Below are 19,033 nucleotides of genomic sequence, written 5' to 3'. Positions count from 1 at the left end.
TTCAGTTGTATTGCTTTTATCTCCAAAGTTTGGTGCTGGAAAAGTTTGGAAACTTTCCTTGAAAAGTACTTGAATTTTACGGTGGGAAACATTTATGTGCAGAGGTCAGATCTTTATTTTTTTGCCTCCTGTTTCGTTCTCCAGCTCTGATATTTACTATTTTTCTGGTGTCTTTGATTTTCACGACGATCTGGAGGATTACGAGCAGCGGACACGTTTATTGCAGCTGCTGTTGCCATGGTGATTTACCGTCTCTGACTCGCTCACATTGCTCGCTCGCCGCTTCGTTAAAGGCTGCGCGTTAACGAGCGGACCGCCGTCGGAGCTGATGACGTACCGGTGTTTGTCTTTTCATTGGGCGGAAAGTGAATGAAATCTGCTCTCCCCATCAGCAGGGAAAAGCTCCTGGGTTTCATGTCTGACTACGACGTGTGGGATTGTGTTCCCATCAGGACCATTGAGAAGCTTTTCACTGATGTGAACCGATTTTATTTCAGCGTAGCCAACATCTGCGGCGCTGCATGTTTTAAGATTTATCGCTGCCTGTTTTATTTGGCTGAATTTGATTTTTTTAATGCCATTTATATAACCCTAGAGTCAAATTTTAGCCAATTTTTTTTTTATTTAGAAAGTCAGCCCACTTCTACATTAGAAGCGACAATACAGCGCCTTGTAAAAGTTTTCAAACCCCTTAATTTTTCTAATTTTTTCCAATGAAACCACACATTTCTGCCTTTTAAAGTGATGAGGCAACACAAAGTGATCCATAGCTGTGAAATGGATGGAAAATGATCCAGTTTTCAACATTGTTCCAACTTAAACTCTGAAAAGCATCCATTTTAATTCAGCCCCCATTACTCTGACTCTCCTGAATAAACTACAGTGCAATAAATCACCTTCAGAAGAACACACAAGTAGATCCCATCTGTCTTACATCTGAGGATGTAAACAGGAGACTCAACAATCCATAGGTTAGAATGGCCTAGTCAAAGTCCCAATCTAAACCTAATTGGGAATTTTGTAAAAACTAAATTGGGTCATCACAGATGTTACATTTGCAGATAACAGACAGGAACTCACCAGATGTAGGAAAGCTGATAGTTATGCTCTACTTAAAGTTAGTAAAACTCCATGAGCATGAATGTTTTTATTTTATTCTATTTAATATTTAAAGGGGCAGTTTTAAAATAAACTTTTTTGAGCTCAACATTGTGTTACAATGTTATTCCCTCATCAGAAACATATCTGGAGTGTTGGGTTGATTCTTCCATGCATGTTTGAGAAATCCTTTAATCGCCATGGCAACCATTCAGCTGTTCAAAACACCTGGGTGGACATAGTCCCGCCTTTAAGGCGCAGCTCCTCCTTGGATCAGCAGTTTCCAAGTTTCAGAGTTTCCACCTTCCTTGTGACTTGCAGCTCCTTCAGACTAGCCAGCAGCAATTAGCAAACACTTACTGCAACGCTGGTAAAAATGTTGTGGTCTTGATAGCGGGGAAATGTTGTGTTGACTGAGTTTCAGGAAGAGCAGGAGCTTTTAAAGAGACAGAGGCCCAATTTTAAAGCGTAGCATTTCCTTTAAGTCATATTTGATGTTTTTATAACAACTAAAGTTAACAGACACATAATTCTGCCCCGTTAAAGTAACAATTAAAACGGTTTAATTAGTAAAGTAAGCCGTTGGTTTTGTTACAGTTAAAGGCTCACTTCCTCTTTCTCACCTGCTCGTTTCGCAGTTTCAGTGGAGTAATTTGTTCTCTCGGCTCTGCAAAATGAGGCCCAGATGAGCCTCATTGTTGCCAGTCTGCCTACGGATCCCACGGGGGACGCTGCCATTTCTAAAATTACACCCTTCCAAACTGTCATTTCCTTTTACAAAACAGCTTCATTGGGACAAATTAGCACAGATAGCTAACATGTGGGCCGCAAAGGAGGAGGGGAGTGGCAGAAAGTGAAGACTGAGCCAGTTTATTACCGTCAGGTTCATTTCTATTTTAAAATATTAAACTTAAATTGTTTTTTTTTAGTGTGCCAAACAGTATAATAACATAAAGTAAAAATAGTCTGATTTACTGGAGCCTAAAGATTCACCGATACATTTTTGTTCACTTTTGAAATAGCTGTCTGGGGTTTAATATCGGCCGATACCTCTCAGAGAAACAGTGCTGCCTTCACTTAAAATGTTTCTTTTTTTTTTTAACACAGACATAAATGTACTAAATTACTAATTTATTTGATAACTTTGCACCAGTACAGCAGAGTTAAATACACACATTTGGTCAAATATGCAAAAACAACTTTAGTTTGTTCAGTCAATGCAATTAGCCAATGTATAATAAATAATAAAGAACCAGAAACTGACAAAAATAGGTTGAGTGCTGTGGTCTAACATGTAAAAATAAACTGTATCAAATCTTATTTCAGACGGTTCAGAAATTCTGAATATAACAGCGACCGTCGTCGGCGTTCAGCGAGCTTGTGAAACTCACCAAACCTCTGAATTATCTGGTGAATTCAAACACTCACCCGACGGCGACATTCTGTTGATTTCAGTAAATAAAACCAAGACAATCTCATTACTTAATCCGCCGCTGCTCGAAACAGAGAGGAAATAAAGGCGAGAGGCTCCGACGCACCGTTCTCTGCTGTCGTTTGTTCAATAAGAACTAAACACAAAATTTTCACAAAGACGTCTGAGCCTCCGTTATGAATGGCTTGGTGCCACTTTCTCAGTTTCATAGTACAAAGAGACCAGCAAAGCAAAACCACGACTCGTCCCAACGCGCGGATAGAGCAAAATGTCACTTAAAGTGTCAGAGACGCGACATGTTTGGTGTGAACGCAGCATTTAAAGGTGAAATGAGAAATCTGCAGAATGTGCCAGATTATTCATAGAATAATCAGTTTCTGAAATAATCGTCTGTTGCGTCTTAGATAAACCAAGAAGATGGATTTAAAGTAAATCTGATCCGTCTGATCGATTTATTTCCATTAACTGAGTTTTTTTGTTCAAATGATAAAAAACCCCGAAACAACGTTTGTTAGTTCGTTAGAAATTAATAAAAATGTAAACTGAAAGAAAAAGTTTTCAGACTGTTTTTTTGTGCCAGGGATGAAACGATGCCACATTTTCTGTGTTTCGTGTGAATTTCTGAATTAGGCTTGTTGCTTATTTTATTTCAAGTGGCAGTTTTAGCTAAAGAATAAACAAAGCCTTTCTGAAATTACCTTCTTCCTCCAGTGACTGTGGCTCTGCCCCTTCCAGTCTGTCTTATCTCATTCATGTTCTGGTCGTGTCCTTCCCCCTGTGGCCGCTCCGGCTCTGTTATGACACCGGAGAAGGAAACTCTACCGGCTTGTAAACAAAGTTAATTTTAGCTTTACTCTCAGGGTGACAGGCCATACTCAGCATTACCGGCGAGCGCTGCAAGCGACCGTGGGAGGGAAATGTCTGCGTGTGGGCAATAACAAGACGTCGCTTACTATTTCCTGCCCGGTCAGCTAATGACTCGAAAATATTTGAATTCGGGCTTATCGTTCATCTGCAGGTCCAGGAGATGTTGATTTTGTAAAGTTTGCAATAAGTCGAGGAAATGAAAGCAAGGTTATGTAAGATATAAGCAAAAATAGAAGCCAAATCAAATAAGTGGTGAATTTATTAGCGACGTACTGATGGTTCAACGAGAAAACGGTAAGATCCTGAGAGGTTTCTGACGACCTGAGGGCATTTTGGTCCAAGACAATCAGAACTTTATAGATCATTAACAACATTTATTTATAAACATTTTACAAACAGAGCATTTTGGATGAGCTTTGTTGATAGTAATTGAGTCCAGTTGATTCCTAAACTCTGCCTTAAACTACAACTTTGGTCATTTAGTCACATTTTGAGCGTAAACATGGTGAGAAACGTTGCTGTTCTCCATAATCAGCACTAACTGAGTCACAGGGGTGTTAATAAAGAGTGGAGCCATGAGGAACCTCAAATACTGTCTGGACTTTAACCGGTTAATACACTGCAAAAACACAAAATCTTACCAAGTATTTTTGTCTAGTTTCTATGGAAAACTAGACTAGTAAGCTTGAAATAAGATAAAACTAACATATAGGTAACTTTACAGTAAAATCTAAATCAGGAGCGTCAAACTCAGTTTAATTTTGGGCCAAATCAAACATCTGAATGTTCTTAAAGGGCCGGTTGTGCCAGAATATATTGATGAAACCCATAAAACTGTTTAAATATCAATAAGTAGCTGTTTGTATTTTAAAGTTAAATAACCACTGATCAGTCCCTGCAACATTTTGTGATTGTTTTTGTGGGTTTTTTGCAATCAAAATCACAGATTTTGTGGATCTAATTTAGAAAAATGTGTGCTAATGTATGACGTTAAATGAGACTTTGTAATAATCGCCGTATCGATCACGGACTATAACATCCATTAAGGCTGAGGCAGCAGTCACTTAAACTCAATGTTTTTTCACCAATTTTGAGAAAAAAAGTGCAGTAATATCTGAAAAAATGTGGGGATCTGTTGATTTTGTGTGAACTTTGCAGATTTGTGAAAAACTGGAGGGACTTATTGATGTAATTTGGAGTCCGGAGGGCCACATAAAATACTACGGCGGGCCAAATTTGGCCCCCGGGCCTCCAGTTTGACACATGTGCTGTAGATGCTTGTTTTAAGTAAGTAATTTCTTAATATTGATGAAAAAAGTTCTTGTTCCATTGGCAGAATATTTAACTTACAATAAGACATGTTTCCCATCCTATAAGTTAATTTACCTGGCAACAGAACAAGAACCTTTTCATCAATATTAAGGGATTATTTACTTAAAACAAGCCTCTATATCTTACTAAAAAGTTACTTTTAAGTTAGTTTTGTCTTATTTCAAGTTTATGAAGATACTTGCATTAGAAACCAGATTTTAAGATTTTCTGTTTTTGCAGTGTAATTACAAAATTGACCTCAGGTTTCTGACCTTTTGCAATGTCCGTCTCTGTAAACGTTGCCACCATGTTTGTTGTGCAGATGCAGTCGGTCGGCCGTGTACCGGACCAGAGAGATGGCGGCCCGGGCCCTCGTCCCGTTCGTACTCGTCACCCAGATCCCGTCCACCGTCCGGACCTTACTGCAGGATCTCCCTGCAGAACCGGGACCCAACATCCAACAAAACCACATCCATGGCGCTCTGCTGCAGGTCCGCTCCCACACACCCACATCAACACAAACCAGTTCACTCATACTGGGAATATACATCGCTCACTGTAATCATAGGTTGTTTAAACAACCGCAGGTTCTCAATTAGAGCTGAAATCAAAACTTCAATCATTCGCCTGTCAGAGCTCTGAGTTTCAGTTTATGAGTCAGAGTTAGGTCAGCGCTGACAGGGACTCAAACTGCAGCCTGTGGGGTATCAAATTCATTTCAAACTATGTTATTGATCCCAAAGGGAAACTTAATGTGGGATTCTTCATAGAGTTATTGGAGATATTGATGGAAATGAGGATTTCTTAGCATTCTCAATAGGTTTAACATGAGAAGGAAATACAGCTGGGTGAGAGAATATCAGAAAATACAAACACTAAATAATCTATTTTTGATTTATGGTGGGGTTTGGACTGAAACGATTAATCAGATTAATCGATTATTGAAATAATCGTCAACTAATTTAGTAATCGATTAATTGTTAACTGGAGTCAAAAAAGGCCATTTGGTGTAAAAAACAGTAAATAAGCCAAAACTGCACAAATATAAACATTTTAAAGAGATGTGAATCTTTCAGTGTTTTTAATTTTTAGGGTTAAAATTCGATTCAGAAATGATTTTTAATTCAGAAACCAATTTTTTTATTCAAACGCTCTACAGGTTGTTTGAACTATGACAGAGAAAAGGAAAAGACAATGTGAACAAAAATATGACATTTATTTAAATGTACAAGACTCCATCCTATACCAAACTATATTTAAACCAAAATAAGTTTGTGCGTAAAAGTCTTCAATTTAATTTATTTTAGCAATGCAGAAAAAAAATAATTTATATGCAGATTCCTATTCCCAGATTCTGGCAATTTTGAATGCTCAAAAACTGATTTTACTTTGTTAAATGTTTTGTAAAATTACATTTTTTTTATTTAAAAAGAACTCAGCCAGCAAAGCCATTCCAATACTGCATTTCTAATTTGGATTTAAGGTGACAAAATGTCTTAAAACAGCTCAAAAACGTCAGAACTGATCAAACTAAAATCTTGTTTTTTAAAAGAAAGATGTAAAAAATAAAATAAAAATGTTTTGTATAATCACAGGCCGATCTTAACGTTCAGCGAAGCATAATAGGTCATATTTAATTAGAATATTGCTCGATTTTATTGTTTATAAGGTTAAAAAATTAAAACAAACTAAAAAACTAAATATTTTATATAAAAAAATGTATAGACTTTTGGCCTCAAGTATTTTTGACTTGATTATTTTGGTTTAATTGATTGATTGGTTTTCATTCCCATTTTTGCTTTAACCAATCTGAATTATCACCTAACAGAGACATAAAAACAGTTTCCTACCCCAGGTAAGATACTGACTGCTCATAACCGGAAAATACAGAAAATCCCTTTAACGACAGAAAGTCTGCTGGTTGTACTGGGACAGAATCCACACAGAGCTTATCCAGACTGGGCGGTTATCTCAGGGTAAATACCCGTGTTTAGTTCTGTCGTTGCACCCTGACCAAACACAACCAAACAGTCTGCCTGTAACATCAACACTGCCAGAGGAAAAGGGGCAGAGGGGGATTCCCGGAGCCTTGATGGGGGTCGGAGGGCGCGGCGCGGCGCGGTACGCAGGGGTCGGCGCAGGGAATGCAATCTGCAGCGGTTTCTTCAGGATGAGACGGAGTGTGTGCCGCTCGCTGGCGGTCTGGACTCCGGGGAGGTCCGCTGTGGGACGGAGGGGTTGCCTCATAAAAGCCTAGACGAGGTTTCAAGGGGAGAGTGGTTTTTAGTTTGTGTTGCTGTCATGGCTGCCACGTGTGGACGCTCCCCAGATGTCTCCCGATCGCGTCCTCCCTGGTTTATCGCCGTCTGTTTCTCCAACATGGATTTCTGATTGTTCTTCTTCTGTATCGTGTTGCTGATCATTTATTGGGATAAATGCCTTACCATACGTGTGTCACAATAAATCCCAACCAATGATAACCAATTTTCGGGGTTTCTGAAAAATCCTTAAGTCTTAAATTCATCTAAAACTAAGGCCTTAAAATGTCCTAAAAGAATGTAATTTGGTCTTAAATATGTTTATCGCAAGTCTTAAGTTTATTGAGAAACTGCCAGGACAGAACAGGTTCTAGGTGGTTGAGGCTAACGCTAACTAGCTGTTAATATACCCAACTTGCTAACTAACTAGCTTAGATTTAAGTAACAAAGCTTAGATCTAAGCCAGTGGTACCGAACCCACCAGCTTCATATGCGCATTCACTGAACCTTTCTGTAGTGATAAATAAAATATGATTCCCCCCACAAATTCAAGACATAGGAGTGACCCAACTAGAGTCAAGTTGGGTCACCCCATGATCACTAATTCTTCTTAAAAGGTAGAGTCTCTGAGAACAGTTCTTCAAAATAGTCAGTCTTTTCAGCAAAGTTGAGCTGACTGTCCAGGAACGACCCAAATTTGCCACAGTTTCAACAGGTTGGCTATCGAGAGAAACTGGAACCACGTTAAGGTCTTGTTTAGATCGTTTAATTAGCTCTACATTCTTAAGAGAATGAAAAATTTATAATAAATAATAAAGACTTTGAGGTATTCTGATTTAGTAATGTAATTATATTAGTTGTGTTACCACCTCCATACCACTAGAGGCAGTACCAACCCTGAAAAGATTCGGCTAAGGAGCAGATTTAGAAGTACACTGAAAGCTACAGAATTTGGTAAAACCCGTGAGTTTTGCTGAAGTAATTAAAGACATGTTTAAATCTATGAGAGGTTGCATGGGCCAAAACTTACAAACTCTCTCACATTCACAGTCAAACTCTCTTACACGTACTATCAAACTCTCCGAGAGTTTGATAGTTAACTTAAGTTAACTTAAAATTTCAGTTTCTGATTGGACTCCAGGCAGGAGTAGGAGGGTTTTCACGGACAGAAAAATTGCTGAGGGGCAGCGACTCACAGAGGCAACTAATATTTTAAACGACATCGTTAGCGCTCCTACAGTAATGTCAGCATTATCAGAAGTGTTTAGAAGCCGACAGCCAGCATCGGAAACCCATCTATCAGTGGGATAAAGCTAGCCGCCTCTTCGGAAATGGCAGTAAAGCCAGCCTGCACTCGATTTTAATGTGCGCGACAGCACAAGTTATGGGGCTCTCTTTTCAAAGTAAAAGCGCATCTCCGGTTTATGTTTGATTCACACGTCAAGTTTCTCTCCGGCGGCTGTAACAGGCTAAAGTTTTGTGTTAATTAATGTGCAAAATGACATTATGTATCTGAATAAAATTTAATATATTGTGTGGGCAAAAAATCCTGTAAAGCACATGTGTGCAACCTCAGTTAAAATTGGTCTTACAGGTGTCCATGTGTCATCCTGAAGTGAGAGAAGTACCTGGTAAGGTATTGTTTATGTAATATAGGTATTGTTTATGTGAGATTTCTTGCATGTCAAACGTCAGCAATTTTGATTGAGGTATAGCACATATGTGGTTTACAGAATTTTTTCCCCACATAATATGTTTTAATTTATTTTCAGATACATGATTTCCTTTAGTAAATCAATTAACACAAAGTTTTACATTTTTAAAAGCCGCAGGAGAGAAACATGAATCAAACATAAACCGGAGGTGCGCTTTTATTTTGAAAAGTGAGCGCCATAACTTGTGCTGTCGCGCACATCGAGTGCAGGCTGGCTTTACTGCCATTTCCGAAGAGGCGGCTATCCCACTGACAGATGGGGTTTCCGATGCTGGCTCTCGGCTTCTAAACACTTCTGATAATGCTGACATTACTGTGGGAGCGCTAACGATGTCATTTAAAATATTAGTTGCCTCTGTTAATCGCTGCTGCTGAGCTATTTTTCTGTCCGTGAAAACCCTCCTACTCCTGCCTGGGGTCCAATCAGAAACTGAAATTTTAAGTTAACTTCTGTTGCAATCAAACTCTATCAGAGAGTTTGATAGTATGTGTAAGAGAGTTTGACTGTGAATGTGAGAGAGTTTGATAGTGAATGTAAGAGAGTTTGATAGTACGTGTAAGAGAGTTTGACTGTGAATGTGAGAGAGTTTGACTGTGAATGTGAGTTTAACTGTGAATGTAAGAGAGTTTGATAGTGAATGTGAGAGAGTTTGTGAATGTGAGAGAGTTTGATAGTGAATGTAAGAGAGTTTGACTGTGAATGTGAGAGTTTGACTGTGAATGTGAGAGTTTGACTGTGAATGTGAGAGTTTGATAGTGAATGTAAGAGAGTTGGTAGTGAGTGTGAGAGAGTTTGATAGTACGTGTAAGAGAGTTTGACTGTGAATGTGGGAGAGTTTGACTGTGAATGTGAGAGAGTTTGACTGTGAATGTGAGAGTTTAACTGTGAATGTAAGAGAGTTTGACTGTGAATGTAAAAGAGTTTGATAGTGAATGTGAGAGAGTTTGATAGTGAATGTAAGAGAGTTTGACTGTGAATGTGAGAGAGTTTGACTGTGAATGTAAAAGAGTTTGATAGTACGTGTAAGAGAGTTTGACTGTGAATTTGAGAGAGTTTGACTGTGAATGTGAGAGAGTTTGACTGTGAATGTGAGAGAGTTTGACAGTGAATGTGAGAGAGTTTGATAGTGAATGTAAGAGAGTTGGTGGTGAGTGTGAGAGAGTTTGTAAGTTTTGGCCCATGGGGCCTCTCATACAAATCCCCTCCGCAGCACTGATTGGCTAAGCAATGTAACGTGATCCTCTGCAGCAAGTGATGGAAAAGCGGGGCGCGTCATCACGACTTTACACAAGTGTATCTTTACCTCCGCTGCAGAGGCTCTGCCGAACCCCTGAGACCGACTCATCGAACCCCTGGGGTTCGATCGAACCCAGGTTAAGAACCACTGATCTAAGCTTTATTGCTTAATCCCCCCGGGCCTTGAGTTTGACATGTGCTCTAGATCTCACTGTGACATTAGTCGTTTTATCTTCAGGTGGTAGAAGGCCCACTTTTGGAATCGTCTTTATGTTGCAGTGAAGGTTCAGGTTTGACTCACCCACATGTCACTCCTCATCTCCAGTTTCTCGCTGTAATAGCTGAAGCAGTGTGTAGAAAAGTGTATAAAACTCATGCTGCGATGCGGCCAAACTTACAGCAGCTCTGCTTTCAGTCACATTGTGTCAGATTGCATAAAGAGGCTGAACTGGAATAAAAATCCATCCAGCTCTTAAATTAACGATATTATACATCATATCTCACCAATGTTTGAAAAGTGAGTTTTCAAACATTGGTGCTGCTTAAATTATGGTGTTTATATGTGACATAATGAAGTGGGAATCGCCATGGCGACCAGTAAACTCAGTTCCCACCTTCCTCTTTTGTCCGTTTCCTCATATCGGTTCCACTTCTTCACGCCGGGAAAGGCAGGGATCACGTCTCTCCAGGACGTGATCGTCTCCTGGAATGGGAGCTGAGCACGCAGGGAACCTCTTTGTCCTTCCCTGTATCTTGTCTTCGCCGTGTTCAGGATTTGTTGCAGGAGACACCGGCCACCTGGTTTCTAATTATAAGATGAAAAAGGAGCTGTGTGCTCATTTGAACCGAACTGTGATCTTCCAGTGATCATTTTTGATGAAAAATAAAGTCAAATTGTTCTTTTCTTTGTGTCTAAAACTACCACTGCAGTGGCACATTTATCTACTTGTGATGTTTAAAACAATATTTCAGTTATGAGACACGTTTGTGTCTTTTTTATTTGTTAAATCAATCATTGGAGATCAATGTCAATAAAACGCTCCTCTTTTCAGTCGTATCAGTTTGGATTCACTGAGATGCATCTGCTCTGCTTCAGTAAAGACATAAACTTATGAGATGTAGTGATTCTGATGCCTGTAAGCCATGTGTAGACATTCATTTCCTTCTGCCTGCCACCAAAAGCTCACTACACTATTTATACATCTCATACAGTCTCCTTATCTTTCTGTGGTGCGCAGAAAGATGTCCCCTTGTGGCCGCTCACGGTATTGCAGCCCACACTTTGAAAAACACTGGCTGTTTACTCTGAAGGTGGATTTCACTAGATGCAATGCTCTGCCAGCAAGCATGACGCTGCCACCCTCTTCCTTGCCAGGGCTACAGTTTCAAAAGCTCTGACCTATTATGTTTCCTTGAACAGCTTAGGATATGTTTATACCAAACATGTTCACTACAGTTTTTCGTACAAAATCATTCTTGGATAATGACATTTTAGTCTGATCAGTTCTGTCTGTTTTGAGTTGTTTTAGGCCGTCCTGTCACCTTAAATTTAAATAAGCTGCAGCTGGCCGCAACCCCCTCAACTCAACATTTATGTTCACAAATGAAAATGGCTGCAAACAGATGAGCAACTATATTACATGCTTCTTTGAAAAGCATTAGTAGAGGATCCTGCACCACTAAAAACAATGCAGCAAGTGGTTTCTGGATGGCAAGTCAACAACAAAGCACTTGTCTTTTCCAGCAGCCATTGTACAGCGCATACAGCGGTAAAACTAGCTGATCAAATGTGCTGGAGCTCTGCTTGGGTTGCTAGGTAACTGGCTGCACTTCAGTGGGGTTGCTAGGTAACGGGCAGTGCCTGGTGGTTTGTAACGTTACATTCTGGAGGTTTTTGAAACGGCTCGTTTTCTAGACACTAAAACACATTAACTTATTGCCAAAACTTGGCAGCATTTCTTTTGTTTTTAAGTGATTGGGTTGTTTTTAGAAGCAATAGAAAACCAAATGGAAGCACAAAAAACATCCAAAATCTGAATATTGCATAATTGGTGTCTTTAAACTCCTGCAAACATAGTTCTTGTCATATAAGACAAAACTAACTTACAAGTAACATTCCAGTGGGATATATGAGCTTAAATCAAGAATTCCTTGATATTGATGAAAAAGTTCTAGTTTTATTGGCAGATTATTTCACTTACAACATGGGAAAAATGTCTTGTTACCGGTTAAATAATCTGCCAATTGAGCTGGTGCATTTTTTAATCCCTAATAAGGAATCATTTACTTTAAACAAGGCCCTATACATTTCTGAAAAGCTACTTGTAAGTTAATTTTGTCTTATTTCAAATGTACTAAGGCATTTGCACCAGAAAGTAGACCTCAAAAAAACTTGATAAGATTTTGTTTTTGCAGTGTAATTAGTGTCACCTGAGTGAAGATGCTAAACAATGCAGGATGAAAATGAGCTAGCTCAGCGCTATCTGCCGACTGATGCATATCAAGGCTATCAGGTCTGCAGGTGAAGATGATGAAGAGATGTTTGTGTTTGATATACAGCCTCTATCCCAGCAGCAGCTGCTGGAGAAGCGACTAAAATTGGCAGCAGGCAGATAGAAGTCTGGAGTACGTGTGGAGAGGAGCATCTGACACACAGCCCCCGATCCGGCAGATAGTGACCTGCATTTTTACTGTCTGAAATCCTCTGCTGGATGTTTACGATGTGTGTCTGTGTGTGTGAGGACGTGGTGTTTAGCCTTGGGACCCGTCTAGCGCGGGGCACCACGGTTCGCCGTGTGTGTTTTTGTGTAACAGGTAGCAGATGTTTTTGCTCGGGGGGAGGAATGACTTCCTCTACTGTCAGAGAACAACTGTTAGTGGGCCAAGTGGGAATCTGGGAACCATCACAGCTACTGCGCCGCCCGCGCCTTACCTCCCTGCTGACTTTCACACACACACTTTATGAATCGGCTGGAAAACGCGTCACCATGGTTACGGTCTGGGTTTCCCTCGGATCCCCGGTTTCTGCTGGTTCTTCTACATCAACTTTGAATTTAATACAATACTTTGTGGTACTATCATGATAAATGGTAAAAATTACATTTAATTCTTAATTTTTAGGTAACTGTAGGGGAGACTGGGATCTGAATCCCTGATCATTCATGTAGCTTCTTTGTAAAACACCTTCTTTTTACATGTGGACTGTGGACATTAGCAATACTAATTACTAATTGCTGCAACATGTTTGGCATTGAGATGCTCAGGGTTTACCCCAGAAAACTAGCAAAGCCCACAGCAGAGTAGTCACCGAGTTTTTGAGTTAAAAAAGTTTAAAGTTGACAGTAAATTTGGAAATATCTCAATGTAATTATGTTACTGGATGATATTAACAATTAACATAAATAAATATAATTTTTTGCACTTCAGTTGTTTCACTCTAATTAAAGTGTCAAAATATTTTTTGATCCTTTACCTGTCATTTACTTGTCACTTCATTCGCTGATGTTTTTAGCATGTAGAGCCATAAATACAGCCCATAGAACTCTTAGCCTGGAGGGCGGAAGTAAAGCCTGGTGGCCCGCCAGGCTTATAATACACCCTGCAAAAACACAAAATCCTAAAAAAGTATTTTTGGTCTAGTTATAGTGCAAATATCTTTGCCTTAAAATAAGACAAAATTAACTTACAAGTAACGTTTCAGTAAGTTATATGAGCTTGTTTTAAGTAAATAATTAATATTTATGAAGAAGTCCTAGTTCCACTGGCAGATTATTTAATTCATAACATGGGAAAAATGTCTTGTTATACGTGAAATAATCTGCCAGTGGAACTAGTAGTTTATCATCAATATTAAGGAGTTATTTATTTAAAACGAGCATTTCTGTCTTGCTGAAAAGTTACTTGTAAACTAAGATATTTGCACTAGAAATTAAACACCCTTTGTAAGATTTTGTGTTTTTAGGCTTGAATAGCTTCGCTAATCGGCTAACTCCTTTTAGCACAACTTCCACACAACAACAGTCTTTTCCAGCGTCCTCTCTGATTGTTTCTGAATCAGAAATTAACCACCATTGGGTCAAAAGAAGGGGCTTTTGCTGCTGTTTGCGTCAGAATTATGGACGTACCAGAAACGCTGAAACAAAGGTTCTGGCTTGGGACTTTCGTATGTTGAAGCCAATTAATTGCATTAAGATTCTCGACACGTTAAAATCAGTGTGATTAATTAACCAAAATTAAAATATACTTTATACCCAACAGCAAAGTAAAGCAGGATGTATCTTCACAGGTTTATTTCCTCAGACTGTTTAGTTTCACCCTTCCTCATGAAAACAACCTTCTGTGGGTTTAAAGCTAGCTTAGACGATGCGTTCACACCCATGTGCATATGCAGATGTAAAGCAGCATGACGTGGTGTCTCAAGGACAAACTAAGCTTTGTGTCAGAACGTGTCTGCATTCTGCAAGAGGCGCTTTATTTCCTTTTATATTTAGCTCATCTTTATTGGGATCCATTTTTGCCTAATTGGGCACGTCTGCAATTTGCCTCTCCGTGTCTGCTTTTAATGTCGATTCATGCGTCTCTTTGTGCATGTGTTTTACTGGACGGAGTTCTGGATTGCAGTGCAATTATTTGCACTTGCTCCGGCTGTGTGTGAGCGTTCCGTATAAAGGGCGCACTCTCGCTGCAGCGTGTGGTCAGTCTGTGGTTGCGGCAGTGGGAGGGACGGCAGGGCAGGCTGATAACAGAGTCTGAATGGACCTCACATCCACCACCACTATTTTTGCTGGTCCCAAAAGCAGAGAGGAAGGCTTGCTGCAACACACACCAGAAAAAAAAGTCCTCTCTCATGCAAAAGTAGTTAGATGCCTCGTTATGAAACAAGGCGTACAGAATGTCTTGATTCTTGTCATATTTAGCACTGCGGTGACTGGAGTTTCCGGTGCAACACAGAAATTATGCAAACCGAAGCTAAAGCAGCAGCAGGTGTTTTTAGCCACTATTATAAGATATAATAATGAACAACAAGAAGCTAAATTAGGTAAATATTAAATTAAATACCAAACACCATTTAATCAGAACACCCTCCAATGTGGAAATGTCATATAAGTTTAAATCATTATATATGAATCATATAACTTCTGTTTCAAGTACTCAGCGTACAGACATATAAATATATCAACTTAAATAAGAATAAAGGAGCAGTACACTGTAAAAACACAAAATATTACTAAGTATAGTTGGTCTAGTTTCTATTGCCAATATCATAGGACACTTGAAATAAGGCAAAACTAACAAGACTTTCCAGCAACATAAGTTGTTTTTTAGTCAATACTTCCCTTATATTAATAAAAACTAAATTATCTCACTTAGAATATGGTAAAAGTGTTGGTATAAGTGAAATAATCTAACAGTGGATCTAGTACTTTTTCATCAATGTTAGGGAATTATTTAAAACAAGCCCTTATATCTTCTGACAACTTATTTGAAAGTTAGTTTTGACTTATTTCAAATGCACTAAGATGTTTGCAAAAGAAACTAGACCAACAATATTTGTAAAATTTTGTTTTTGCAGTGTATGCTTTCAAAGCAGGAGAACACTTTTTTCTGTATTAATATTTTTTTGGCTCATGATTAACTTGTTAAGAGTAATATCACCAAGGAGTCATATTAACAAAAAAGAGAAGATATGTTAACATTGGCATTTCAGCATTGTTTTAAGTCAATAATTCCTTAATGTTGAAGAAAAAGTACTGGTTCCACTTTCAGATTATTTCACTAATAATAAGACTTTATTCCCATGTTGTAAGTGGAATAATCTGACTAGCAATTTTTCTTCAATATTAAGGAGTTATTGACTTAAAACAATGTGCTATATCTTACTGCAAAGTTACTTGTAGGTTATTTTTGTCTTAGTTCAAGTGTACTGAGGTTTTTGGACTAGAAAACAACTTGGTAAGATTGTGTGTTTTGACAGTGTATTTAGATGTATTTGCAGGTAGTTTTTCTTTATAAAATTGAAAGATTATTGTAAGGATGAGAGTTTATTGAATTCAAACTGTAAAACTCCTATTATCCAATCTGATTGCACAAAGAGTGACGTATTTTAAGGATTTACCTATGCTGTTTGGGTGATTATTGCTTTCAACTAATTAAAAGTCCAAATTTAGCTTTGAAGACTACGATATTAAATCAAACCAATGAAGAAATATTATGACATGACAAACCTAAGGGGATTTCAGGAGCCATGTCCTCTGCTGGTGTTTCTCTAGTACTTCCTGTCCACAGTGCTAAAATAGAATAGAAACAGCTTTTATTGTCCCACAAAGGGGAAATTCGGGAGTAAAAGTACCAATTCCTGCTTTACTGCAGTGTAGATGAACTGGAGGCTGCTATTTAAGCAGCCTTGTTTTTTTTTTTTTTTTTTTTAGTGCAAAAATAGTTAAAGGTAGAAGAGGAAAGATTCATTTTTGATGTGAAAAAATATATATAATGCTCCACAAATAAGAAAAAAGTCAGAACTATTGTGGCAAGAAGTCTAGTTTTAGTGAGTATATAAATTTGTTAAAGTGTTGAACTTTAACAAATTTATATAGTGGCTATTTTACACTATAATACAGCAGCTGTTTGTTGAGACCTAAATTCTGGTCTGTCTCTTTAATAAAAAGAGTGTTTTGATCCCCCTCCCCTTTTCTACCCTAGCAACGGTTGGAATCACCATGGTAACCAGTGTCCAAGTATTTTTTTTAACTCTGGTTCTGACATGACTCAGCAAGTTATTCTTTCTTGTATGACAGTTATTGATATTAATATTGTAGTGATACATACCAATGCTTACAGTTATATTTAACAAATAATAATATAATTGGTAAATTAATTTATTACAATAAACATGTTATATTGTTTATTTACATGCAGACAGGCGTTTTAAAGCTGTTATTTGTGTTAATGATGATGATTTTTAACATTAAAATTAGAATAATACATAAAACCAATAAAAATATATTTTTAACACATAAATATGGACTTAATGAAAAGTAAGTTTAATAGCTGCTTAAAGGTTCACTTCAAGAACGTGCTTTTAATCTGAAAAACGAGCTTCATTTGAACACATCTTCAAATTTTACTGAATATCACTACTTGTCCAAATCGTTAAATAATTCACAAGTGGGTATATAAAATATAATTAGTGGAAGTTGATTTATGTTGGATTGTTGGATTGTTCAAACCTTTTTTTCATCAAATAATAATAGAAATCATTAATTGAGGTTAAATAAAATCCTAAAGTTGTAGAAAGAAAGGTCACTTTTTATTGACCTAATTACTTTAGAGGAGCAGCAAGTATTGGAAAAAGTCATTTTTACTTGGAGATGTATGGATTTTATGACTAAACAAAAATTTTTATGGCAATAATAATTGAAAAATTTGACATTTTTTTCTACAGCGTTTCTCTGTGCTGCTGTTTCATTGTCCCTGATTTATTTCAGCTCAATTCAACCCAGCATCCCCACCCACATGGGGTGTTGTTCTCCTCTCCGTCCTTGGGAGAAGGAGGAGGAGGAACAGGGAGGCATCGCTTTCTATAAATATTTCGTTTTCACCATGCCGGGCTGGATTGAGCCGGTTGAGCCTTGGATGCAGGGACTTCCCAGCTCTGGGGATGAGGTGTAGCTGTGGAGGGCAGAGAGGGAGAGCGTGGACACAGGAGGATGAATCAAACCGTTTCATGGGAAGGAATGCCTCTGTAAACAGAACTTCCTGTCCTGATTGATGTTTGGTGTCAAAAAGTTAAGAAAAAACTTGACCTATTCTGCATTAAACAGGATTTGTACATCACTAATCTGATCATTTTTGGACGCTGCTTCAACTTCTCTTAGTTTTTCTTGGACTGAATTCGTTTCACATAGATCATCTTGAGTTAAATTTCCTGACAGCAGAGAGGCTTAGAAGTGTTCGGTTTTCGAAGCAGGTCCAGAAAAAAAAGAAAAACCTCATCGCTGAGTGACAGTGAGAGGAAGAGAGCGTCTCTTGGTGGGGGTGTGAAAGCTTTCGGTGCGAGCCAGTGGGTGTTGTCTGGGCGTAGAGAGGGGACGGGGCGGGCCAGGACTCGGTGGCCATGCTTGGTGCTACGTGGTCGGCCTGGTTTTTCCCCACGTTGCCTTCCCTGCACGGCGTAATGAATGGCTTCCTACTGGTCTGTGGCCGTGGCCCCAGCATAAAGAGTATACTTACCAAGGCCCAGAATACACACCCCAGCAGGCCGGCCAGCCAGCCAGCCTGTGTCCTTTCCTCTGAACACTCCCAACCACCGGTCCACCTGCTGCAGACTGGCGCAGTTTCTGTTTCACAGCGCTGGTTGAAGTGGGAAGCATTTCCTTTAAAGCACAAGTGGTTTTCTTCTTCTATCTACAGCCTTACAGGGGACTTCTGCAATGCTTTGTTCACTGAAAAAACATTTGTTGAGAGGGAGAACAGCAATAGGTCAGGGGTGTCAGTCGATCGCGATCGGGAAGGTTTTGAGTTCAGGAGACTCCGCAGGACGCAGAGACGAGGACGTCTTCTTCTGACGCGCTTATCAGAATATTCAGTGATAAAAAATCCAAAACGCTATGTGTCAAAATTCCCAGAATTTTGTAGCTGACAGCCATCTTGGTAGTTACTGTAACCGTCACTACAGTTGCTAGGGAGTTGCTATGACAACAATAAACAAGTCATAAGCTTAGAACTAACTCACACCTCGTTTCTATCTAACTTCTAAAGAATATAAGTGCATAATAAATATTACTTGATTACAATTTAAGTACTCTGTCCACCTCTGTGTAACACTAAGATAAATATCAGATATTATATTGACAAACTAGCAAAATTAGCTCAGCTGACGTAGCTTTTATCTGCAGGTTAAGATGAACATGAAGCCTACATGTTTGCTACTACATGTGCTTACTCTGCCGGTCATCTGAACCTCCTTATTCACACCAAGAGTTCATACATCCTTTACAAATCACTGACTGTATGCGTCCGTGGATTTCGGGCTGCGGAGCTAATGCATACAGGTGTTTAAATTAGCTAATGTCAAAATTGAACTAATTACTTAAAACTCTGATCCAGAACCGCACAGC

General features: G+C 38.8%; 1 protein-coding gene across 2 annotated transcripts in view; it reads left to right on the top strand.

The window, feature by feature from the left end:
* The window catches only part of thada (THADA armadillo repeat containing), a 115,647-nt gene that overhangs the window by 51,209 nt on the left and 45,405 nt on the right, over window positions 1–19,033 (top strand). For both annotated transcript variants that reach the window (XM_016663589.1, XM_007577166.2), the window contains exon 29: window positions 5,031–5,199. In XM_016663589.1, the coding sequence (XP_016519075.1) occupies window positions 5,031–5,199 (169 nt within the window). The remainder of the gene's footprint in view (window positions 1–5,030; window positions 5,200–19,033) is intronic.

Source organism: Poecilia formosa, unplaced genomic scaffold, assembly GCF_000485575.1.
Source record: "Poecilia formosa unplaced genomic scaffold, Poecilia_formosa-5.1.2 Scaffold430, whole genome shotgun sequence".
NCBI classification, from domain to species: domain Eukaryota; kingdom Metazoa; phylum Chordata; class Actinopteri; order Cyprinodontiformes; family Poeciliidae; genus Poecilia; species Poecilia formosa.
The sequence above is the reverse complement of the archived record's forward strand: the minus strand, read 5'-3'. Positions and strand labels throughout refer to the sequence as shown.